This window comes from Oncorhynchus keta, chromosome 18, assembly GCF_023373465.1.
Source record: "Oncorhynchus keta strain PuntledgeMale-10-30-2019 chromosome 18, Oket_V2, whole genome shotgun sequence".
Classification (NCBI taxonomy): domain Eukaryota; kingdom Metazoa; phylum Chordata; class Actinopteri; order Salmoniformes; family Salmonidae; genus Oncorhynchus; species Oncorhynchus keta.
In genome coordinates, this window is record NC_068438.1 from 13,126,540 (window position 1) to 13,153,569 (window position 27,030).

Below are 27,030 nucleotides of genomic sequence, written 5' to 3' on the forward strand. Positions count from 1 at the left end.
TTAGCTAGTAGTAGTGGTAGCAACCAGCTAGCTAGCTTAACTTAGTTTGGGCTGTCTAGCTAAGATAGATAGCTAGCTAACAGTGGGCGCAGCTGAATGAATGAAATAAATTATTAGAGTCATAATTACCTTATATTTCCTTCGTGCACCGCTTAAATTACGATAGTTTATTGATTCGCTTAATAAAAGAAGCTGTCCAAAATTCAGTAGCTTTAGACGAAGTCTCACTTTCTTCTCGACATGTTGAGGCTGCTGGTGGTAACACTACATCCGGGGAACTGCTACGACTACGAGCTCCGTAGCAACCAATACAATCATACTGATTGATTGAAATATTTATATATTTGATTTGACTGATATGACATCAGGAACCGTTCACTATTAACTTTGCTAAAATCACAGTTGGTTTAACACTAAAAGGAGCGTAATGACTAGGGAGTTCAGCATGGTTGCCCCAGAGCCATTTATGTATCTAAATATACAGCTCTGGGTAACCCCATAAATGCAACTCTATGGGCAAACCATGATCAATCGAGAATTACCACTGAACATGCTTTTTTGTCCAGGGTATGCTACAAACCTCAATATAATGCCCTGGGTATGTTACATCTCAACATAATGGAAGGTGAGCCCTTTAACTCCCCCTCAGGGTCCCCTTACCAAAATACAAAGAGCCGACCTGTCATGTGCTTTTAGTGTCACCATAGCAACATACCACCTCCAATAAACTGAAAGAGCATCAGCACCACAAAAGGAGGATGGTACTAAAATATATCTGGGTCAAAAAAAAGGTTAAGGGCTCATTGGCATCAAATATTTGAGAGAACGGAGAGAGAGAGAGGGAGGGAGGGACAGTAATGGAAAGTGTTGACAGCTGGGGGGTCTTTCCATCTAATCAATGTGTTATTGTCATTGGAATTTCATAGTTCCTATAATTGTACATTATTTTAATCACTCAGTCTATTTTATAAGAATTTGTAAGATTCCTATTTGCATAAAATAGACAGAGACCAGTCTTATCAAAATTAGATAAGAGTATTTATTCTCTGAGCGCGCTGCCATGAAACCACGAACAACAGTTTATATACAAAATATGTCATAGGTTATAAAATGTCCTTCCCCCTATCGACCAGGACAGAACAGTTCAAAAGTTTATTCCAACTCACTAACTCGCTCACTCCAGACACACACTTATCTAGATTAACTTCTGGAATCTTCACCTTCATCCATCACTATTTAAAAGACAGTTCCAGATAATGGAAAACCCAGGAAAACACTCTCTGCCTTATCTAAACATCCCAGAGCTAAGTTGAGTCGCTTCAACCATAGGTTAACAACCCTTTTTGCTTACTTAAAAACCCATAATTCCAGTCCTCTCCAACCTGGCTAGAATGGTATTTATTTAATTTAATTACCCCCTGTTTCATGCTCCACAATCCCTCCCTTATGAATTAATATTATTAATCAGATATAATAAAACAGAGTATAAGTTTCATTAGTTATAGTTCTATTTAAAATGTAGATTGTGTTTAGTCATTATTCATAACAGTTATTGGGCACATTGCAATACAGACTGACCATGCACACTCAATCCACATTATGGGATGTTATAGTGAGTGTTGATGGAAAGAGAGTGAATGTGTTGAGCTCTTCTTCACACCTTGGCACACCTGCTGACATGATGCCCATGGATGCACCAGGTGGTCTGATCAAACAGTGATCTGGCGTGGGAATCTTCCTCCAGGCCATGGAAGAAGGGAAGGTCCAGAAGGCCCACTTCATCCTAGCTGCACTGGGTGAGGCTGCGGTAAATGCCACCATAGAGGAACAGCAGGGGTTGGCGACAGGCCCCAATGATGTGTGCCGCAAAACTCCCACGGACCGCAGATAACACCCATTTACTGAGACTGCTCCTTGCTAGGGGGCGGAGGTGGAACGTAGAGACAACAAAGGTCGCACCGCCCTCAGCCTGGCCAGCGAATGCGGTCATTTGGATGCTGTCCGCCTCCTGGTCCTGCATGGGGCACACCCAGGCAGCTCAGACAACCAGATGAGGACGCCTCTCGCCTATGCTGCCAGCTGTTGCCACAGTGCCATGGTCAAGTTCCTAGTGAAAGATCTGAAGAGCAGGGGGAGGAGGGGATGAGGGAGAAGGCTATGGGGGAAGAGACATGGCTGCTGGGAGAGGAAGAGGAATATGATGGTCACTCACTGAAGGATCTCCATGGAGGGGTAGAGGGGGTCCAGAAGAGCCAAGAGAACCCTCAGAGGATGGACCCTCAGCAGTTGGAGCACAGGGTGGGCAGAGAAAGTTTGTTGTCTCCACCTCCGTTCCACCTCCGCCCCCTTATGGAGACTGCAGATGTTGAAGGGTCAGGTAGTGGCTCTTTCTAGTCCAGACTGAGCGCTCCACCAAAATACATGGGTTACCTTCTCTGTGAGAACACTGTGGGTCACCTGCTCCTGGTTGACAATGTGATTTGCAACCCTTATGCCCTGGACGAGGAGCCTGGGGATAGGTGTGTTAGTGGAATGAGCCGTGGCCACTGCTCCACTTGTTCAGCTTTGTCCACACTCCTCCTCCAGCCACTGACTGACCAGGTCATCCAGAACTCTCTGCTCAGCCAGGCTGGAGCCAGAGAGGAGTATGGCTGCCACTCTCAACCCTACCAATCACCACAGGGCTCAGGGGAAATGCCCAGGAGTAGGTGAATCTCTTGCTGGCTGAAGAGAGGACACATTCACCTATTGACCAGCCTCCCACAGAGGTCAACTCCACCAAACCCCCTGGTAGCTGCTGGAAATGGATGACACCCAGACGATTGCTGCTGAGCACTGCTGGGCCTGGACTTCACATCTCTCTGACTGACACCTCTCCAGAGCCACACTCAGAAAAATACAATCCTCTACAAGATGTGTCTTCCTCCACCACCTCAGTCTTGGAGTCCCACTACACATGTATCTGTTGTTGTTGTCTTAGCTGATTAGCTGTTGTTGTCTTACCCGTTGTTGTCTTAGCTAATCAACACCTGTGATTGCTTTATGCCTCGCTTAATGTCTCTCTCAAATGTTAATATGCCTTGTATACTGTTGTTTAGGATAGTTATCATTGTTTTAGTTTACTGCGGAGCCCCTAGTCCCACTCAACATGCCTCAGACACCTCCTTTGTCCCATCTCCCACACATGTGGTGACCTCACCCAGCATAACTAGTGCATCCATGCTACCTCTCTCATCATCACTCAGTGCCTTGGTTTACCTCCACTGTATCCGCACCCCACCATACCCCTCCCTATCTGTACATTATGCCCTGAATCTATTCTACCACTCCCAGAAATCTGCTCCTTTTATTCTCTGTCCCCAACGCACCAAACGACCAATTTTGATAGCCTTTAACCGTACCCTCATCCTACTCCTCCTCTGTTCCTTGAGTGATTCGAGGGTTAACCCAGGCCCTGCGTGTCCCCAGGCACTCTCATTTGATGACATCTGTAACCGGAAAAGCCTTGGTTTCATGCATGTTAACATCAGAAGCCTCCTACCTAAGTTTGTTAGCACACTCCGCCAACCCTGATGTCCTTGCCGTGTCTGAATCCTGGTTTGGGAAGGCCACCAAAAATTCTGAGATTTCCATACCTAACTACAACATTTTCCGTCAAGATAGAACTGCCAAAGCGGGAGGAGTTGCAATCTACTCCGGAGATAGCCTGCAAAGTTCTGCCATACTTTCCAGGTCTATGCCCAAACAGTTCGAGGTTCTAATTTAAAAAATTAATCTCTCCAGAAATAAGTCTCTCTCTGTTGCGCCCTGTTATAGACCCCCCTCTGACCCCCCATCTATCTTCTGAGTTTGTTCTGTTAGGTGACCTAAACTGGGATATGCTTAACACCCTGGCAGTCCTAAAATCTAAGATAGTTGCCCTCAATCTCACACAAATTATCAAGGAACCCACTTTTGTACAACCCTAAATCCATAAACATGGGCACCCTCATAGATATTCTCCTGACCAACTTGCCGTCCAAATACACCTCTGTTGTTTTCAATCGGGATCTCAGCGATCACTGCCTCATTGCCTGCATCCGCTATGGGTCCGCGGTCAAACAACCACCCCTCATCACTGTCAAACGCTCCCTAAAACACTCCTGCGAGCATGCCTTTCTAATCGACTTGGCCCAGGTATCCTGGAAGGATATTGACCTCATCCCATCAGTCGAGGATGCCTGGTCATTCTTTCAAAGTAATTTCCTCACCATCTTAAATAAGCATGCCCCTTTCAAAAAATGTAGAACTAAGAACAGATATAGCCCTTGGTTCACTCCAGACCCGACTGCCCTCGACCAGCACAAAAAAATCCTGTGGCGGACTGCACTAGCATTGAATAGTCCCCACGATATGAACCAATACATGCAGTCAGTCAGGAAAGCAAATGCTAGCTTTTTCAGACAGAAATTTGCATCCTGTAGCTCTAACTCCCAAAAGTTTTGGGACACTGTAAAGTCCATGGAGAATAATATCACCTCCTCCCAGCTGCCCACTGCACTGACGCTAGGTAACACTGTCACGACCAATAAATCCACGATAATCGAGAATTCCAATAAGCTTTTCTCTACGGCTGACCATGCTTTCCTCCTGGCTACCCCAACCCCGGCCAACAGCTCCGCACCCCCCACAGCTACTTGCCCAAGCCTCCTCAGCTTCACCCAAATCCATACAGCAGATGTTCTGAAAGAGCTGCAAAACCTGGACCCGTACAAATCAGATGGGCTAGACAATCTGGACCCTCTCTTTCTAAAATTATCCACTGCCATTGTTGCAACCCCTATTTACCAGTCTGTTCAACCTCTCTTTCGAATCGTTCGAGATCCCTAAAGATTGGAAAACTGCCGCGGTCATCCCCCTCTTTAAAGAGTGGGACACTCTAGACCCAAACTGTTATAGACCTACATCCATCCTGCCCTGCCTTTCTAAAGTCTTGGAAAGCCAAGTTAATAAACAGATCACTGACCATTTTGAATCCCACCATACCTTCTCAGCTGTGCAATCCGGTTTCTGAGCTGGTCACTGGTGCACCTCAGCCACGCTCAAGGTACTAAACGATATCATAACCGCCATCGATAAAAGACAGTACTGTGCAGCTGTCTTCATCGACCTGGCCAAGGCTTTCGACTCTGTCAATCATCTCATTCTAATCGGCAGACTCAACAGCCTTGGTTTCTCAAATGACTGCCTCGCCTGGTTCACCAACTACTTCTCAGATAGAGTTCAGTGTGTCAAATTGGAGGGCCTATTGTCCGGACCTCTGGCAGACTCTATGGGGGTACCACACGGTTCAATTCTCGGGCCGACTCTTTTCTCTGTATATATCAATGATGTCGCTCTTGCTGCGGGTGATTCACTGATCCTCCTCTACGCAGAAGACACCATTCTGTATACATCTGGCCCTTCTTTGGACACTGTGTTAACTAATCTCCAAACAAGCTTCAATGCCATACAACACTCCTTCCGTGGCCTCCAACTGCTTTTAAATGCTAGTAAAACCAAATGCATGCTTTTCAAGCGATCGCTGTCCGCACCCGCCCGACCAGCATCACTACTCTGGACAGTTCTGACCTAGAATATGTGGACAACTACAAATAACTAGGTGTCTGGATAGACTGTAAACTCTCCTTCCAGACTCATATTAAACATCTCCAATCCAAAATTAAATCTAGAATCGGCTTCCTATTATGCAACAAAGCCTCCTTCACTCACGCCGCCAAACTTACCCTAGTAAAACTGACTATCCTACCGATCCTCGACGATGTAATTTACAAAATAGCTTCCAATACTCTACTCAGCAAACTGGATGCAGTCTATCCCAGTGCCATCCGTTTTCTCACCAAAGCCCCATATACCACCCACCACTGCAACCTGTATGCTCTAGTCGGCTGGCCCTCGCTACATATTAGTCGCCAGACCCACTGGCTCCAGGTCATCTATAAGTCTATGCTAGGTTAATCTCCACCTTATCTCAGCTCACTGGTCACGATAGCAACACCCACCCTTAGCATGCACTCCAGCAGGTATATCTCACTGGTCATCCCCAAAGCCAACATCTATTTTGCCACATTTCCTTCAAGTTTTCTGCTGCCAATGACAGGACCGAATTGCAAAAATCGCTGAAGCTGGAGACTTACATTTTCCTCATTAATTTTAAACATCAGCTATCAGAGCAGCTAACCGATCGCTGCAGCTATACATAGCCCATCTGTAAATAGCCCATCCAATCTACCTACCTCATCCCCATATTGTTTTGATTTACTTTTCTGCTCTTTTGCACACCAGTATTTCTACTTGCACATCATCATCTGCTCATCTATCACTCAAGTGTTAATTTGCTAAATTGTAATTACTTCACTACTATGGCCTATTTATTGCCTTACCTCCTCACTCCATTTGCACACACTGTATATAGACGTTTATTTTTCTATTGTGTTATTGACTGTACGCTTGTTTATTCCATGTGTAACTATGTGCTGTTGTTTGTGTCACACTGCTTTGCTTTATCTTGGCCAGGTCTCAGTTGTAAATGAGAACTTGTTCTCAACTAGCCTACCTGCTACTATCACTCAGGATCTAGGTCTGGGTGTAATGTGTTCCGAGGACTCCTCCGCCACATATCCCGGAGTTGAACTATCAAAGGGAAGGGTCTGACACTGATCTGGAAGAGACGGTTTCTGAGGAATACACTTAGACCGAGAGTCTCAGACTAGCTGACAACAATTCACTCTAAGAGATTTTGGAATGCCAACAAGATAATGTGAGTTCTCCATGTTGAATTTTTGAGTTGTGTTACTATAATATCTAGTTTTGTACTTTACAGAATGTTAGAATTATTAAAACTAGCAAGCAAATATTGATTGCTGAAAATGAGCAAATACAGTTGGTCAGAGGTTTACATACACCTTAGCCAAATACATTTAAACTCAGTTTTTCACAATTCCTGACATTTAATCCAAGTACAAATTCCCTGTCTTAGGTCAGTTAGGATCAACACTTTATTTTAAGAATGTGAAATGTCAGAATAATAGTAGAGATAATTATTTATTTAGGCTTTTAATTCTTTCATCACATTCCCAGTGGGTCAGAAGTTTACATACACTCAATTAGTTTTTGGTAGCATTGCCTTTAAATGGTTTCACTTGGGGTAAACGTTTCATGTAGCCTTCCACAAGCTTCCCACAATAAGTTGGGTGAATTTTGGCCCATTCCTCTTGACAGAGCTGGTGTAACTGAGTCAGGTTTGTTGGCCTCCTTGCTCACACATGCTTTTTCAGTTCTGCCCACAAAAGTTCCATAAGATTGAGTCAGGGCTTTGTGATGGCCACTCCAGTACCTTGACTTTGTTGTCCTTAAGCCATTTTGCCACAACTTTGGAAGTAGGCTTGGGGTCATTGTCCATTTGGAAGACACATTTGCAACCAAGCATTAACTTCCTGACTGATGTATTGAGATGTTGCTTCAATATATCCACATCATTTTCCTTCCTCATGATCTCGCCATCTATTTCGAGAAGTACACCAGTCCCTCCTGCAGCAAAGCACCCCCACAACATTATTATTATTTATTTTTTTACCTTTCACTAGGCAAGTCAGTTAAGAACAAATTCTTATTCTCAATGACAGCCTAGGAACAGTGGGCTAACTGCCTTGTTCATGGGCAGAATGACAGATTTTTACCTTGTCAGCTCGGGAATTCGATCTTGCAACCTTTCAGTTACTAGTCCAACGCTCTGACCACTAGGCTACCTGCCGCAACCTAAGTGTATATAAACATGATGCTTCACGGTTGGGACGGTGTACTTCGGCTTGCAAGCCTCACCCTTTTTCCTCCGAACATAACGATGGCCAAATAGTTATATTTTTATTACATCAGACCAGAGGACATTTCTCCAAAAAGTACGATCTTTGTCCCCATGTGCAGTTGCAAACCGTAGTCTGGCTTTATGGCGGTTTTGGAGCAGTGGCTTCTTCATTGCTGAGCGGCCTTTAAGGTTATGTTGATATAGGACTCGTTTTACAGTGGATATAGATACTTTTGTACCGGTTTCCTCCAGCACCTTCACAATGTCCTTTGCTGTTGTTCTGGGATAGATTTACACTTTTCACACCAAGGTACGTTACTCTCTCGGAGACAGAATGCGCCTCCTTCCTGAGCGGTATGACGGCTGAGTGGTCCCATGGTGTTTATACTTACGTACTATTGTTGGTACAGATGAACGTGGTACCTTCAGGCGTTTAGAAATTGCTCCCAAGGATGAACCAGACTTGTGGAGGTCTGCAATTTATTTTCTGAAGTCTTGGCTGATTTCTTTTGATTTTCCCATGATGTCAAGCAAAGAGGCACTGAGTTTGAAGGTAGGCCTTGAAATACATCCACAGCTACACCTCCAATTGACTCAAATTATGTCATTTAGCCTATCAGAAGCTTCTAAAGCCATGACATCATTTTCTGGAATTTTCCAAGCTGTTTAAAGGCACATTTAGTGTTTGTAAACTTCTGACCCACTAGAATTGTGATACAGTGAATTATAAGTGAAATAATCTGTCTGTAAACAATTGTTGGAAAAATTACTTGTGTCATGCACAACATAGATGTCCTAACCAACTTGCCAAAACTATAGTTTGTTAACAAGAAATTTGTTGTGGTTGAAAAATTAGTTTTAATGACTCCAACCTAAGTGTATGTAAACTTCCGAATTCAACTGTATACAATGTTACTTGTGTGCTTCCGTTACGTCAAAATGTCAATATTAATGTCCAATTGCAACGGGATGTATTAGTATATAATTATTTTTGGAAGGTCACCAAGGACGATAGTCCTTCTGTAGCTCAGTTGGTAGAGCATGGCGCTTGTAACGCCAGGGTAGTGGGTTCGATCCCCGGGACCACCCATACGTAGAATGTATGCACACATGACTGTAAGTCGCTTTGGATAAAAGCGTCTGCTAAATGGCATATATATACTGTGGTTATAGATAGGAACAGAAGACTGGCATATGATAGTTCACGTACTTTTTATATAACAATGACCCCTAGTGGTGAAATAGGTATACTCCATAGGCTACTCCATGTTATATTATTTTTAACGGGAAATGGTTGCAAATTATGTCTTCACACATTTTCTAAACTGTAATTAAATATTCATCATTTACAGTGTTCTATTAGAGCACAACAAATGCAATTCTGTGTATTATTATTTTGATGGTGTTCTTCTATTAATTGATAGCAAAATGATAGATAAAGACAATTCTACCTTTCTAATGACTTGAATTTACTGAATTTCCATTGGTCCAACAGTCTTGAATCCGGAGTGGATATTGTTATCAAGAGAATTACACAAACCAAACTAAGAACTTTAAGGAAATGATACCATTTATTGTGGAAATCAAACAATAGCAGCTATGGAGACAGGGAACATGTCCAATCTTGTTTGCAGTGGATGTAATGAGAGAACATTAGGGCACAGTGCTACCATGGCATTGTAGAGCACCAATGTCATTTTCAAATCAGCGCTGTAGTGTACTGTTTAATATCAAGTACAGCAGTGTGGTTATTATTGATATCCCTACCCAGAAGGCAGAACTCCAATAGAGCTGATCCTGATTGCAGGAAGCTGAGGGGGCATGTCTGGAGCTCAGATAGGTGCCTCAGTTCCCTTCTTACCTCTGTCAGGATTGTCCGCACCTTCCCAGTTCCCACCTTGCTTATTCAAAAGTTTGCTAAAATAAAGTTGTTAATTTAAAAGGTTTTTATAAGAGCAATCACATCACAGCTGCTGGAAAAGCGTAACATGCTGAGTCATACATGGGTCTCGCCTCGGAGAGAGGAGATGAAAGCAAAGGCAGCTTGGGAGAAGGAACGGGTCCTGACAACTTCCTCTGCAATTTAATTATTGAATGGTGTGTTGCAGCTCTCTCCCGCTTCACCCATATGCCCCTGAGACATAGGGAGAGAGTATAGCGAGGTACAGCAACTGTTCAATTGTAACAATAATTGTCAATCATAGCTACTGTTGTGATGTTTGATAGCAGTGGGATAGTAGTATGCTAAGTGTTTACTTCTCTTGGCAATATAACAAACTGAGGTTTGATTAAACAAAGAAAGATATATACACATTGAGGAAAATTGGACATAAAGATGAGTTTACAAACACCAGGGGCCCTTAGAGGACAAATTGCACTCTTTCATCAATATTGTGAACAATGAAGCATGTAGGATCGTAGGAGACACTTGCCTCATAAAAATACAGAGGCAGATGTGTGTGCCAATTCCTGTGCCTGTTCTCCATGGAACAGTAACAAAAGGATGCAGCTTTTTCCCCCTCCACCTTTATTTAACCAGGTACGCTAGCTGAGAACAAGTTCTCATTTACAACTGCGACCTGGCCAAGATAAAGCATAGCAGTGTGAACAGACAAGAGTTACACATGGAGTAAACAATAAACAAGTCAATAACACAGTAGGGGGAAAAAGTATATACATTGTGTGCAAAAGGCATGAGGGGGTAGGCTAATAATTACAATTTAGCAGATTAACACTGGAGTGATAAATGATCAGATGGTCATGTGCAGGTAGAGATACTGGTGTGCAAAAGAGCAGAAAAGTAAATAAATATAAACAGTATGGGGATGAGGTAGGTAAATTGGGTGGGCTATTTACCGATGGACTATGTACAGCTGCAGCGATTGGTTAGCTGCTCAGATAGCAGATGTTTAAAGTTGGTGAGCGAGATAAGTCTCCAACTTCAGCGATTTTTGCAATTCGTTCCAGTCACAGGCAGCAGAGAACTGGAAGGAAAGGCGGCCAAATGAGGTGTTGGCTTTAGGGTTGATCAGTGAGATACCCATCCGTAGCACGCGCTCCAGCAGGTGTGTTGCCATCGTGACCAGTGAACTGAGATAAGGCGGAGCTTTACCTAGCATGGACTTGTAGATGTGAGTAGAGTATTGGAAGCTATTTTGTAGATGATATCGCCTAAGTCGAGGATCGGTAGGATAGTCAGTTTCACTAGGGATCTGCCCGATTCTAAATGACTGTCGTTTGAGAATATCATATTACACACAGAGAATCATGAAATTCAAACATACAAACTAAATGTCTACAATGAAAAAAAAGTCAAAACTGTCACGTTGTTATACCACCTATTTAAATAGTACAATTGGGGGGGGGTACAGTGCCACATAATAGAAAACAGATCATCTATAGGGGTTTGTTTCAGGTGACAATAGTTTCACTGTAGATTAACTATTTGTCTGGAGTTACGTGCTAAACTGTCTTTACATGTCTATCGTAACAGAGAATCTGAGTGGATGGGTTAACTGATTAAATGTCCCTCCCTCTTCATCCGAAAAGCTACAGGCAATCACAAGCGTTTCGGTTGTCAAACTCTATAATTTGTTTCCTCGATAGGCTAACCTGAATAGTTCAGCGGACTGCTGCAAAAATCCCAATATCCTTCTTCAAATAATGTCATGCTATCCCCTCTGTCGCGGTACACCATTGCTGCGTGTGCCGGTGTTCTCTCCAGGTGTCTGTCCTACAGCGGATCCAAAAAGTCTCAACCATTGCGCGGGCTATCACCGCGGAGGATAGCCTACCGATCTCACGCAGTCATAATCTCGGCTGGCACGTTGTGTTGTTGGTTACTGACGGGATGGTGACATTGTCAGATGCCGGGCTATTGACAGGATCCGGACTCCAAAAGAACACATAGTAGATTGCCAGAATAAAGGCAGCTATTGAAACGCATAGAAAATAAGCAATCGCCATCGCCACTTTAACCCAAATCTTTGTGGTTAAGTTGGCATGCTTCACCCGCTGGTCGCCCGGATAGCTCGGCCTTCTGTTCATGTCCCCGTTCTGCTTCACCGTGGTAACTTGTTTGTTGGCTTTCATCCTGCAATTGTTATATCCTTTTTCTTGCGTCGAATGTAGTCTGGTTCTTTGTCAGTGTCCAAAGCCTCCAAATTCTATCTTTCCCCTTCAAGTCAGGTGGGCATTGTGGAAACGCTGTCACTGCTCCTGGTGGGACGATGCTTTAATTAACCCTCTCTATGAACAGGACGGGGCGTCTGGAGCGCACCAGCTATACAGAACAGTTTACAATTTAATGGGATGAAATAGGGCGGGTCAAAGACTATAAAAGCACATAGATTGGATTATAGTTTAACAGTTAGCCTACGTCCCAGAAATATGGTCGGTGCATGTCCCTATGATTATCGCACAAACGTCTACCAAAATTACGAGGGTTGATCTAAAAAAATAAATAAATACATCTAGTTATATTTATTTAATAATTCTGGTCTCGTGGATGGTGAAATAGCTATAAAAGCATCATAAAAAAATATTCTCTCGAGCAAAATCATTAACTAAAAGCTTGGACACTCCATTCACTTTGTGCGACTGGCAAAAACATCATAATCCCTACAAATAGGCACAAGAGACGTAAAATATATCAGTCTGCTGTTTGAGGTTGCACTTATTGTAAATCACGAGAAACATAATTGAGACCGGAACACCATACATTTATTTGATATGAAAACTAAGAAGCAAAATAAAACAGAATACATTTCATGTTGAACATTTGACAGTTGCATATGAAACAATGAGTTTCCTGACAAATCAAAAAGCTATCAATTGTAATGTCCTTCTTGATTGAAGTGTCAATATCTTGGAATTAAAAATAAAATAATGTTTATCAACTGATAAACAGAAGAAAAAAAATATTCGATTTCGGGTCAAGCTAGTTTAGATCGGCCAGTTACATTCCACTCCAAAAACAAACCCAAATAACGCAGTTTTATATTCAAACGAAGAAATTGCAGGTAAATTCGATGCTTATAATACAATCACTAAGTCATCAGAAACGGAAAACTAGGATATACTAATGCAAATTACAAAAATAGATGCCTTTTCCCCCCCACACAAAACATTGGAATGTTTTGTTGTTCTCAAAATACTATAGGCTACATAATGCATTTCCTTGGGTTCTTGACTTCTCACCTCATTACTTTGAGAAATAAAATTAAAGCATAGCTCAATATCTGTGCTCCTGTTCATTATAGGTGAGCCAGAGTTTGAGTTCATGACTAAGAGTAGGCTAAAAAAAGCCAACAATATTACAAATCTAACCAAAATCTTGGTCTGTTGAGCTACATGTTCTGATGCCCCTTGATTAAAACTAGAAACACCACTAGTGATCTATTGCAAATAAAACATTAAAGGAAAGCTTTGGATTGTCATGGTTATCAACAAACATAATTGCCAGGATCACATGATGCCTGTATTTAAGTACAGTGTACTCCACTTAAAAATTAAAAATAACATTGAACTATTCTCCTCTTGGGGTCCAAAATGTAAACCAACTTTGTTACATTATCAGGAGACAGAATGTACATTTTTCAATGCCATGGCTTATATTTGTTCACATTATCAGTTTCATGACAAAATACAACTGAAAAGTATTACATTTTAAGCCAATCCTTATCCATGCACACTTCACAAAGAGAGGGTTTGCGTTGCAAATGGCACCCTATCACCTTTATAGTGCACTACTATTGACCATGGCCCAATCGGACTCAAAAGAATTGCACTATATAGAGCATGACATTTGGGACACTACCAGTTTAGCTATGTTGAAGGGGCCAAGTCTCTTTGACCTTCCAAAAAAGGTAGTTTAAAAAAAATGCTAAAGGTTGAAAAATTGAGGTAAGAGAATTTAATATTTCAGTCTTTGCGAAATGTAATACTTTGATTTGTTAATCACACACAAACCAATAACACAAAAAAAGAAAAAAAAGGTAAAAACAAGTCAGGGCTTTGTTGACTTGACATCACAGTTACATCCTGATTGGCTGCTATAAAACCCAAGCCATTTACCATCGTGGCTCAAATGAACGGCAGTATGTATCACTGTTCTATGCAAGGTGCTGCTCCTAGTCAAACAGAACAGAACTTACGTGGTCTGATTGTTAAGGAGAGGGAGCGGTTTGGAGGCCTGCTGCCCAACCACATCCCTCCAGGTTGTCTGTGATGGCTGCTCCAGTCATGGTGCGCGAGGCCCAGTTACCTTTCCTCTTGTCATTCTTTTCTCCCCTCATCCTTCCATCATCTGTGAACTGCTAGTAATGAAAAGTCAGTTTCCTAGAGCAGATATCAGCCTGTTGATAGAGAACAGAGAAGGGGGGTCACTGTGCTGCAAACTGGATTAATCTGCCCTCTGTGTCTCCAACACAGCACCACATGCATGGGACAGCATGGTATGGCCCCAGACTGGTGTTAGCTCTCAGCAGGATAAATAAGTACCAATGGTTTTCCAAACATTTATATTATGCTCATACTTGATGATATATGCAATATGCTTAAATGAACATAACCCAAGCTACTCACCATTGACAGTATGTGTCCTCAGCCAAATAGGCCTTTTTTGAAATTATAATTTGATTGCCTATTCAATGTGGGATTGGGTAACAGTCCTCTCATGGACCAATATTAGTCTCATAAACATCAAAGAACTTGGAGAGGCGGTTTTATTCAATCAGGCTCAGAGTTCAAAAGGGTTTCCATTACATCCACACCCTCATGTCGGTTAGACCGCGGCTAATTTCCTCATAAAAGCCTTTCAACATTAATTGTGCCTCTTGTTCCTGTACTTCACCGATCTCCACTCTCACTGGACTAATCGGATTTGGTGTAGTGAGCGTCTTCATTCAGCCAAAGCATAGACACACCGGTCGAGTCCCAAATGGCACCCTATTCCCTTTATAGAGCGCTACTTGTGAACAGAGCCCTATAAAGAGTATTGCACCATCAAGGGAAAAGGACGCCGTTTGGGATGTACACCAGCCATTAGCTGTGGTGATTACCACCAGAGAAACACACTTACCAGGTTGTAAGGAGACGCCTAATAATGATGACAAGGACCAGACAACAAGGAAACATTTATCTACTCAGAAGAGCCTTCTACAGACTATGGGAGTTTTCACTGCCAGGGCTTCAATAAGAAAAACAGTTGTAACGGTATCATGTTATGATACCGAGATACAGCTGTCAATAACGTCATATGTGAAGTTATGGCGTCAGAAAGGTGCAATAACCTACAAAAACATAAATCCGGGCCTCCCGGGTGGCGCAGTGGTTAAGGGCACTGTACTGCAGCGCCAGCAGAGACTCTGGGTTCGCGCCCAGGTTCTGTCGTAACCGGCCGCGACCGGGAGGTCCGTGGGGCGACGCACAATTGGCCTAGCGTCGTCCGGGTTAGGGAGGGCTTGGCCGGTAGGGATGTCCTTGTCTCATCGCGCACCAGCGACTCCTGTGGCTGGCCGGGCGCAGTGCGAGCTAACTAAGGTTGCCAGGTGCACGGTGTTTCCTCTGACACATTGAAGCGGTTGGCTTCCGGGTTGGATGCGCGCTGTGTTAAGAAGCAGTGCGGCTTGGTTGGGTTGTGTATCGGAGGACGCATGAATTTCAACCTTCGTCTCTCCCGAGCCCGTACGGGAGTTGTAGCGATGAGACAAGATAGTAGCTACTAAACAATTGGATACCACAAAATTGGTGAGAAAAAGGTGTCAAATTCACACACAAAAAAAACATAAATCCACGTTGAAGCAATCGGTCTACAACAGAACACTCATAAGGGTTGGGGGATGGATTCTACATTTAGTACTCACGACTAAACATCTACAAAAATCTAGTCATACAATGTTAATTTAATGGGCATTTAAGCTGCCTTGTCAAAGTGCAGTGCATTGTAGCAACCACAGAAATGCTCAATAATTTGTTCTGTGTAACCCAAAAATATACCATCTGGGCTGTTACAGACAAACTCGACTGATGTAAAAAGCTTGAGTCATAAATAAATGATCCACTTTTAAAAAGGCATGTCAGTGCTAATTCTTAGCACTCTGCCCTCAGAGACAAAGGGAGTGCAATGAATGCACATTATCCTACACATCGTTAAAAAATTATTTAGAGTGCATTTTACACTGTGCTAATTAGCCACATTTTATAATGTACTATTTCATATATATATATTTTAAACTAAGCTCATGAGAAAGCAATAAAATGGTTTCTGAAAACATTAAAGCTAGAATCCTTAATTGAAACAATAACAAAGTGGTCACCCTGCTTCTGTTTGGGAATAAAGCTAAGGGAGGGGCCAGGAGAAATGTAACCACTCTCAAATTCATAGACAGAGCTATGGATGCAAAGACTGACCAGCCATGATATCAAGAGGATAGTTTTAACAAGCTTATATTTGGGGTTTAGTACGACAGTTGAACTAAGTTCATGAGGCATTTGAGTTATATTCTTCGAGAATCAAATGAGTATACTGTACATCATTAATTTAGACATCCAAAAATGGATGTAGCAAATAAGTGAGAAACATGGGAATCGTTTGTGTTTGTCGTTGAAGATCTTTACAGAGAGGTGCTATTCAACCTTCCTAGGCATGTCAAAGTGGAGACTACGGGAAAGGCTAAATTATGCATTTTGATGACATTGAGACAAAATGCATAAACAGGGCAATAAAACACACATGTTTGTTTGGTGGTTTCAAATGAGTAATGTGCCGTTTAAACATGTTCTGTTATCATCCAATGACTGTCTGGTTCTGGTTAGCACAATTTGCATCATTCCATTTCAGGCCTAGTGATAAGTCTTAGCCAAACAGACATCAATTTAAGAAGCAGACAGCATGAACAGGAGAAATTAATGGAAGAGCTAATTTGATTCGTAATCTTCTCAAGCCACTAATCATCCATATGTCAGTCATGCGATTAACAAACCCATGAAAAACAGAAAATATATGCGATTTTGGTCATTTGAGGTTGGGGACAGGGTGGGCAGCATGTATTGTAAATGCATTAACCTGTAAAACAAAGAAATGAGAAGGAGAAACCAAAGGAAAGTGTTCAAGGGGTAAAACGGCAGGGGTTCACACAGTGAGGTGTTGTAGCCATCGTGAAGAGGGCGGAGGTTAGTACATTCAGTTCCCCAGGAGGAAATGGCAAGGCGGAGGAGTTTCAGAGGATTGAGGAAAGAGAGGGATCCCATTGGCCAGAAAATGCAGAGTTGTGCAGTGAGCGACAGACAAGCCTTGACCGTACCCAATAGACGTTGGTTGTGGGGTCATGCCAGCCAACTTTAGACAGACAGCTGGAGAGGACACACAGGAGAGCAGTGAGCGGCGAATTAAGAAACATATTTAAAAAAGGAGGCTAAGAGAGGGAAGTAGGTTGGTTTGTGTTTTGTGGTTAGTGCTTGGTGGGAGTCCGAGACTTCATAGAGAAACCCAGTCTCAAAGTCATTGATGTGAACCGCACCTGAAGATGGCTGCTCTGAGGTGTCTGGGGCCGTCTCTGGAGCTGTGGCCGGCTCAGACAGGCCCTGGTCAGCCTCCAGGATAGGAGCGGCGGCAGGGGCCTCATCTGGGTCAAATCAGGGAAGGAAGAACGAGTCAGATATCATTCCATTTTTACCACAACCTTCAGGTAGTCATAAAAATAAAAATGTCAGATGACCATAAGCAACAATACAGCTTTGCCTGAAATTTTATTCTGTGTGTAATTTAGCCTCACAGGATCTTCTAGGATTAAAAGTACAGTGCAGTCAAAAACGTGAAATTCATATATATATATATATATATATATATATATATATACACATTTCCACACTGAGGTTGAAATAATGCTGTGAAATGTTGAAAATGACGATACTGCCCTTTTCGTGCAAGAGCCGCTTGAAAAGGCCACCTGAAATTTCAGCCTGGTTTGGTAGGAAGGAGTTTTTGCCTTCCTGATGACATCACCAGGTGCTAAATTTGTTAATAGACCAACAAGAAAGTTCCAAACCTTTCTACTAATAACAGCTAGTTTTCCCCACTCAGACCACTGCCAGACAGTCCTAGCTAAATTCTTGTTTGAGAAATTGCTCTTTGATAAGAAGCTGGCCATTTTAATTGAAAACAATCACAGTAAGGTACTTAATTGTTACCGAGAAATGATTTGATATTGAGATTTTTAAAAACGGTAAAGGAGTTTTTTCCTGGATCAGAGTGGTGCAGCAGTGACCACAACTGAGAATTATATAAAGAACGATAGAGGGAGGGGGGAGATATGAGTGTGGATGAAGAAACCTATGATCAACTTTGCTGGTTTATCCTGATGTAAAATAGAAGCACATTCAACAGTATGCCAAATGTATGATACGATCTTGCAATATAATACAACGGTCAAACCAGTATGTAAATATCTGTACCTGTTCGTTTGTCCCTCTCCTTCTCGTTGGGACTGGGGGTTGGGCTAGGTCTGGAGTTGCGGCTGTCTTCTTGGACCTTAACCTGGGCAGGGCCCTCATCAGTGCTGGGGGGTTTTGGGGGGCTTTCCCCCATACTGCTCCGGGGTGACTGCATCTCCATCTCCTCCCCCCAGTCTCTGACCGGCTGGTGGCCGTCCAGGGGAGAAAAGGGACTGAGGGGCTTGAGGCCATCGGGGGAGTTCTGAGCCTCCTTTGGGGAGGGGATGTAGACTTTGGGCCTTGGGGTGCGCTTGTCTTTGGGACTGGTTGCGGAGGGGGGAGTGGAGGGAAGGGGTGAGGTGGCGGCGGGTTTCAATGCAGTGGTTTCTGGGCAAGGTGCTTTCTTTGTGGACTGCCCGTCTTTCCCTTCCTCCTCCCCCTCATAGTCTTCCTTGGAGTCGTCATCACCTTCCGCATCTTCGTCCTCTTCGTCGCTGGCATCCTCCCACTCATCCTCATCTGCATCACCACTCTTCTCCATCTAAGAGGTAAAGAAGCAGGCAAGTCACCTGTTAACGTGGTTCATGGAAAGAGATCACATTGTCCTGTCTGGCTGGTAGAGCATGGTTCTTGTACCGCCAAGGTGATGGATTCGTTGCCCGGGGCCAACCATACGCAAAATGTATACAAGCATGACTAAGCCTGTTTGGATAAGCGTCTGCTAAATGGCATTTATTAGATTATATATTATTTTTTTTATTTTTTTTAAACCTTTATTTAACCAGGCAAGTCAGTTAAGAACAGATTCTTATTTTCAATGACGGCCTGGGAACAGTGGGTTAACTGCCTGTTCAGGGGCAGAACGACAGATTTGTCAGCTCGGGGGTTTGAACTCGCAACCTTCCGGTTACTAGTCCAACGCTCTAACCACTAGGCTACGCTGCCGCCCCATAATGTGCCAAAACACAGATCCCAGTGCATGGTGGTGGGAGACAACATACCTTTTGTGATGAGGGAGATTTGGGTTTCCGTTCCTCCTTCTGAGTCTTCTCCTCCTTCTTGGGTTTGTCTTCCTTCTCTTTCTCCTCCTCCTTTTCCCAGCGGTTATCGTGCATGCTGTCAAAGAGATCCGGTCATTGGAATGGTGAGGAACGAAAGCAGAAAACACAGATGTTGTTCTAAAGCCTTAGAAGAGGAGGAGCTGTACCTGTAGCTCTGTCTCGGTCCTCGTCCCTTCCCCCCCTCCCTGGGTCCTCTACCCTGCCCCAGGAAGTCTCCGAACGTGGGCGCCTTCGGAGGCCCCTTCACATCGTCTGTGGAAGTGAAGGATGAGGGAGGAGGACAGTTCAAATTAGAGGGGTTGGGGTGGAAGAACAGGACCTTGAAAACGAATGAATGGCAGCCCCAGTACTGACACAGCAGTGCTGCTCTTAAGGCATCAAAATCCCTTTATAGTGAACTACTTTTGACCAGGACCCATAAGGCTCTCACACAGCAGAATACAGGGGGGGGATGTTAGACACACTGAACACACACAAATTCAGTCCCATGCCATTGGCTAACCTGAGGCCCAGCCGTGAGGCTGTGGGCGGGAGCCACTCCTCCTGGCTGTGGGGAGGACACACACAGAGTGATGTCACTCACATCACTACACACAGGGCAACCACAACATCACCATACACAGACAATACACCATGTTAACGTGGCTCAGATAAAAGTGTTCTTAAAATTAGAGTGTTGCTCCAGGGACGGCAGGTAGCCTGGCGGGTAGGAGAGTTGGACCAAAAACCAAAAGGTTGCTGGTCCGAATCCCAGAGGTGACAAGGTAAAAATCTGGCGTTCTGTCCCTGAGAAAGGTAGTTAACCTACTGTTTCCCGGGCGCCGATAATGTGGTGTCGATTAAGGCAGCCACCTGAGGGGTTAAATGCAGCTGACTAGGTATCCCTTTCCCAAAGCATCAATGAGAGTGTGCTGTGTCTAATGGAAAGGTTTGTAGTGACTCTGATACTTAGCAGAAGATCTGTTTGAGTGTAAGCACTGCTGTAAATGGGTGAATGCGATTGTTTGGGATAGAGAGGGAGAAAGAGTTGAGTTAAGTCTGCCATCCTTGTCTGTAACAGTGGCAACCAACAACGCCTTGTCATCAGAGTCTGGGGGGGTGACTTGCCTCTGCATCCCTGGGCTGGCAGCATGCCCTCCACAGCCACAGCTGGGTCCTCCTTGAACCTGTGAAAGCACCACAGGGTCAGACCTCCTCACCCTGTCACACTGCATCACCACAGGACCCGTCAACCCCTCCCTGCCACCACCCCCACGACTGTTGAACAGTCACAAGAAACAAAGACATGGCTAAAGGACAATCCGACTTGTGAACATAATCCCTAGCGGTGTATCGCCGCTTTCCATGTTATCGGTTTGTAGCTTGTGAGGTGTGGAAACACTGTTTGTTGCTTTTATGCATTTTGTTTTGTTGCTTTTTGTGCTATTGCTCTGTCTGCTACGTATTACTCTACATGTGCTCACAGCTCATTGTTGATCTGTTATTATAAATACCCTGATGAAGACAGCTTGGCTGTCTCAACGTTGGTAATTACATTTTTGCATCTGAGCTCCTAGAGTGTGCGGCTCTTTTATTTTCAAGTTTTCTACTCCGCTAGCCAGCACCTCGCCTAAATAGGTGTGCGTTTCTTTTTCTTCTAGTAAATTGAACACAACATCTAAAACATAAAGTGTGGCATCTGGTAAATTCATATTTTGGAACGGTTTTGTCATCTTGGGGATTCAGTATGCACTGCCTGGTTTGGTTCACTGAATGCCTGCTGTTGTGGTATTTTTGTGAATAAAGCCATGGCGGTCTCCGAGGATATTGGTGAGCGAGGTGTGATCAGTGGTCCTCCTCCAGTCAGTCACTCACAAGCCGTCAGTCTTCTGGGAGTCCCATTCCCGTCTCCACTGGCCCGTGGCGTTCCTGTGCCTGGCCAGGCGCTCCTCATCAATCTCCTCACGCTCCTTCTTCCAGCGGAGGTACTCGGCACGCTCCCGGCCCGTCATAGACATGGTCATATCCATGGAGCCCTTAGGGCCTCCTGGTCCCCGACTCTGTTGGAGAGAGAGAGAGAGAGAGAGATAAGGAGGAAGGAAAGTAACACGATTGATAACATGATTTAAGAGATAAGGGAATTAATAACGATGTAGAGGAGAGAAAGGAAAGACATGATAAACCGATAAATCAAACCTTGTTCTAATTTTCAATAAAGGAATCATTTCAACCAAAAGACACACCACAGAACATTTGAAGGATCATGCCTTCCACAAAACAGAACAGAGCACTCACTGTCCACTCCTTCTCCAGCTCAGATCTCGTCTTCACGTTGTCAAAGTCTACGCCGCCCCAGTTTCGAATGTGTCGGCGGCTGCCCTCCTTGCGGTCCATGTCCGGGACTGGACCGGAGCGCCGCGGGTCATCCAGGAAGTTACGGATGGGCTTGTCTCCCTCGGCAGGCTGCAGAAGGATTCCAAAGACAGCAACCTTACACTCCATCTATTTCACATCTTCAACGCTGAACTGTCAACAAATAATCCGATTGTAATCGGATTTTTACAAAATGGCATCCTGTACATACCCTTTGTCCTCTTTCATACTCTGCAATCTTCTCCATCTCCTCGTTCATCGTCTCAATGTTCTGCCTCCTTTTCTCCTCCCACTCCTACAGAGAGGCACAACAGAGGCACACTATTTTAGGAAGAATAAAGAGAGAAGTGATACGCCATCCCAATTCTCTTCATTTCACACCCATATGTTTTAGCTAAATCTGGTATTTTTCTCCCATTACTATAGTATGTACTCATCTTCCCCGTTACTCATGTCATTGCAAAGTAACCTACATCATCACAAAGATATGCTGTACAACCAAAAGGTCAAACCTTCATTATGGAGACTATACCACTGGTAAAACCTCTGAGGCTATTGAAACTATTCAACCTGGCACATCTACAGCAACATTGCCTCGCTTGTTAGTGCTGACATGGTTTTGCTCACAGACCTTAGACTTCCTGTCACTACCGTGTGGTGGTCCTCCTCCTTCTCCCCTTCCTCTTCTTCCTCCGCGTGGGGCACGTTCACTGTGGCCGGGGCCCTCTCCTGGCCCCTCCATGCTTGGACCCCTGTCCTCTCTTGGTGGTCTCTGCTCTCTTGGTGGTCTCCCCTCTCTTGGTAGTCTCCCCTCTCTTGGTAGTCTGTCATGGGACTGGCGTGAGTCTGTTAGGGATCTGTCAGGGCGTTGCTCTCTCCTCTCCTGCCGTGATCCTCCCTGTCTTTGTCCACCCCTGCTGAGCCGCCCGGGCAAAGCCCTCCGCGGGGGGCTTTCACCTTGGTGTCTGGGATCGTCTCCCTCCTCAGAGTCCCGCGGTGGCCCTTGTTTCCAGTCATTGACCACCCGCTTCTCCTGCAGGGAGAACGTACGTTTTGATTAGGTCCGCTTTATCCCACTGAGAGACAGGAAAAATCATGGCATACATACGTACATTTAGGGCAATACCACAGCACCCTAAACAAGTCCCTTCTTGTCTGAATGAGTGACCTTTACTATGTGAAGAGTGGGGTGGATCACAGATGTAGGGGCCATCTGGGACCAGACATGATCTCAACAGGCTTTGATTAAAATGCACTCCAGCCCGTCTCTACACGGGGGCTGATTAAAAAAAACATGCTGTCTGACAGGAGGTGGCACGTACTGGAATTACCTTCAAGAGCAGGAATGGCTTGAGAGCATCCCCTTCAGGTAGTAATACAGGGCGCTACCCAAACGGCACCCTATTCCCCCATAGGTTCTGGTCAAAAGTAGTGCACTATGAAGGGTATAGGGTGCCATTTGGGACAAAACCATAGCCAGGAATTTGCATTCACCTCCACCTATGCAGAATTTAATTATGTAACTTTTACCCACCTGAACATAGATTTATAATCATCAAGCCGAAGCAGGGTTATAAAGTTGGAACCAGATACACGATTTCCATGAGTGGTTTCCTAATATGGGCAAACACATGACGCATTTACAAAACATCTCTCTGTTCATGGTGTACGTCATCACTTCCCTGTTCTGTGTCAGGTGTACCAGACTCAGCTAGCATAACTTCACCCAGCTGCTGTAAGATATATGACCCTCTCAGGTCCACCTCATGTCAATGTCCTCCATTAGGCATCCCTAATCTCATCAAGCTGCCAGAGCAGGGGGAAATGTATGATTTGACTGACAGGAAATTGGATGTGAGCGGGCAAATAGACTTTTGCAGGCGCCCATCTATAAGACTTGTTCTGGTAGAGGCCATCTTTCAGAGCTCAGGAGGTTATCTCGAGGCCAAGTGTTTAAGTGTGGACACTGTCATGTTTTTGGTCTTCTTACATCATGTTTGTTCAGTTGGCACAAACTTAATAAATAGTTTTCAAATGGAAATGGTGTGTTCTTATTGGACAAGTTCAGGTAGTAACTAGTCCATATCTAATTTTTGTGCCTAATGAACATGACTGATTTGGTCATTAGTCAGCTTGGTCTGATATAGCCTGGTACTACAGTATGTGCTGAGACAGAGCCCTCATCCTGATCTCACCCCTGCAGGTTTGGAGAGGTCTACGGTGACAGTGAAGCTCTCTTTCTCTGTCCTCCATCGGTCTCCCTCTGGCGGGCCATCGTGAGGGCGGCCCTTCCTGGGTGGGTGCGTCTTCACGGCAATACCCTCCTGCTCCGCCTTCTTTTTGTCCTCTTCTATTTCCTGTAGAAAGATAACAAAATAAAGGTTGGCTGATGATAGTCTCATCAGTGTCTCACCCTAACCTGATAAATCATATGCATTCATTCTGGGAGAGTCAACAGAAAAGAGACCGATGACCATCATTTGAATATCCAGACAGTCAGGAAGCTATTTGAAAACGTGGCTACGCAATTTAGCTGTGTGATATAAGCTAATAATATAATACAATAGGTTATACTATTTAGCAGACACTTTTATCCAAAGCAACTTATAGGGCATGCATACACACTCGTATGGGTGGCCCCAACGGGGAATCTGGCCCACGGTCCTGACATTGCAAGTGCCATGCTCTACCAACTGAGCCACCCAGATGCTGCTACACCAGAACTATAAATCGGAATCCTTTGGGAGCTCACCTGGTACCTCCGGACCAGAGCTTGATTCTTCTTGCGCAGAGCCTCGATCCGTCTGTCAAGCTCTGCATCCTTCTCCTCCTTTGTCTTGAGATCCACCACTGTAGACTGAGAAATTTAAGGTGTACATGCATTTAGAATAAGATTCTACAACGGGGTTGTTCAAAACTGATCTATGGTACTCGGGTCCACCTCATACCTATGACTGCAGCACAGCGTGCAAAAAAAGAAGAAGTCATTTAACACATCCTCTTGTGTACAATTGCTTTAGTACTGCATGTCATGGTTAACCAACTGTGATACTAGTATCAGCACACTTGATTCCCATTATGGTTTGGTTTGCATAATCACACTCTCAGAGAAGCTAGTATGTATGATTTTGGCAATGTCTGAAGTAAGACTTAAGTAATATATCAGCCCAAACTACAGTCAATCTGCAAAATTACAACACATAATATTAAATAGCATTTCCAAAGCTCACCATGGCCTCTAGCCTGTCCTTATGCGCTGGTGGTGGACTGAAATCCTGCTTCTTCCAGATGTGGGGGTTTCTGAGAAATTCAGCCTGGAAGGTTGTACACACATTACACAATAACCACTGGAGAAAGAGATCCACAAATGTGAAACAGCCGTATTTGCAGCATGAACGGAGTACCAGCATGGAATTGGCCAGGCTATGGATAATTAATTAGCCGACATAAAGCGAAGGTGTTGTAGCCTAAGTTAATTCAAAATTCCTTCACGAGTCCAGCTGCGTTCTGTGAGAAAGCCTTCTTAAGGGTATTAGTGAAAGCACATAACCTAGAAAGTAGTTTAGTATGACACGCAAATCACGTTATAGCAAATGACTTACACATTAGCCCACCTTTACAAATTAAATAAGTAAATAACATTGGTTTTAAAAGTTCTCTTAAGACACTTGAAGCGCACCACACCGGACCATGTCTACGCTATCCGTAAGGAGTCGTAGCCCCCTGTTGGAAGTAACTGCATTAAAATATGCAACATTGTTTTCAAAGTATCACAACATATTCGAACTAGATTACCTCCCAATTTGTAAGTCGCTCTGGATAAGAGCGTCTGCTAAATGACTTAAATTATGTAAATGTTATCAAAGTGCGTTGTGGTTACAGACAGTGTGCTCAATACAATGTATCAATTCCAGCTCCGCGACAATGTGTCCCGATATTCATTTCCTTAGTCTTCTTCTTATTCGGTGGGGTTTATCAGCGGTTGGCATCCAACGTTATGGTGCATTACCGCCACCTACTGTACTGGAGTGTGGGCTAGTGACGGGGGAAACTAAATCCTACCTGGCAGCTCCGTTGCTCATAAAAAAAATAACAAAATATTTCAGACTATATCTAATGACGCTCTACTCAATATACTCTTCAAACTAATTTCCTGTATCCCCTTCTCCCTCAAACTAGATCTCAGCCTCTCTCTTTCCCTCGGATACTGCCCACCCTCACTGGAGCAGTACATGCTCCACTGTCTCTGTTTCCTGGCAATAATCACACTTTCTTGTTGGATGCTTTCCTATCACATTTAAGGTCTTATTCAACCAGCTGTGTCCCACCCTTAATCTTGTAAAAAAATGTCTTCCTTTCTTCAGTCCCTTCCTTTCGTCCTCCCCTCCCGACTTTCCTCTGTACTTGAAATAATAATAATTTTGCACGCCCAATTTTTCAGTTTTTGATTTGTTACAAAAGTTTGAAATATCCAATAAATGTCGTTCCACTTCATGATTGTGTCCCACTTGTTGTTGATTCTTCACAAAAAAATACAGTTTTATATCTTTATGTTTGAAGCCTGAAATGTGGCAAAAGGTCGCAAAGTTCAAGGGGGCCGAATACTTTCGCAATGCACTGTAACTACTCTGTCTGGCTTGACTTCCTCCAACCACTGCAAGGCCAACAGTATAGCCATCAGCTCTGCTATATACTGTATACAGCCAGATGATCTGTAATACATTTCCTAACTGCCAACTCCCATTCCATCACTACAAATGCTAACGTGCTGTCCTTGGATCTTTTTAACTATCTGTGTAAACGGCCACAAAATCCTGATAGACTGTATCCAGACATCTCTTAAACCAATCAGATGGATCAACACCCCCCTATCTTCCTGTAGTCTCTCCAGATGGATCAACACCCTCCCTATCTTCCTGTAGTCAATCCAACACTTCCAGATAAACTACTGGAGGCGGGAGTAGCCATGCTGGATTTACAGGAATAGCTACTGTTGGACTAAACTCCCTTTCATACAGTCCCATCTCCTTCGCCTGGATATTACCCACCCACCCAAAGCTTGTGTTCTGCCTTTGCTCATGTCCCCAGCATGCCTGTAAAATCCCTTTCCCAGGATAAGACTCCCCATGTCCCTGTAGGTTGACCCAATAATTAATTGCCAGTGGCGGTCTCCTAATCTGCAATGGCCAATCCCCATCTCCACCTGTAGTGCAGTAACTGGGGAGGTCCGAAACGCCCCACTACGTATTCTGAGTCCTTGCCCCTGTATGACATCGAGCCTTTCCAATGAGGTGCGGGCTGCCGAACCATACGCTATACTGCCATAGTATATTGCAAATC

At 44.0% G+C, this 27,030-nt stretch overlaps 2 protein-coding genes across 4 annotated transcripts in view; both read right to left on the minus strand.

Moving 5' to 3' along the window:
• LOC118397301 (serine/threonine-protein kinase PAK 4-like) overlaps positions 1-298 on the minus strand; it is a 34,971-nt gene extending 34,673 nt beyond the window's left edge. Inside the window, exon 1 of the mRNA XM_035791921.2 lies at positions 130-298. The gene's annotated coding sequence lies outside the window, so the exon portion shown is untranslated. The remainder of the gene's footprint in view (positions 1-129) is intronic.
• Positions 299-12,543: 12,245 nt separating this feature from the next.
• Positions 12,544-25,648, minus strand: LOC118397302 (coiled-coil domain-containing protein 9-like). 3 transcript variants are annotated; one of them, XM_035791928.1, is made up of 14 exons: positions 25,486-25,648; positions 24,921-25,004; positions 24,443-24,547; positions 23,886-24,047; positions 22,322-22,723; positions 21,902-21,985; positions 21,613-21,780; positions 21,193-21,377; positions 20,446-20,504; positions 19,485-19,590; positions 19,279-19,393; positions 18,299-18,818; positions 17,365-17,469; positions 12,544-14,199 (listed from the first exon to the last, which is right to left on the minus strand). In XM_035791928.1, the coding sequence occupies exons 2-14, from the start codon at positions 24,921-24,923 to the stop codon at positions 14,195-14,197; spliced, it is 2,019 nt and encodes a 672-aa protein (XP_035647821.1). In that variant the 5' UTR covers positions 24,924-25,004; positions 25,486-25,648; the 3' UTR covers positions 12,544-14,194. The 3 variants fall into 3 exon arrangements, with proteins under 3 accessions (XP_035647821.1, XP_035647822.1, XP_035647819.1); XM_035791929.1 differs by having other exon boundaries at positions 25,293-25,648; XM_035791926.1 differs by having other exon boundaries at positions 24,921-25,648.
• Between the last annotated feature and the right edge of the window lie 1,382 nt (positions 25,649-27,030).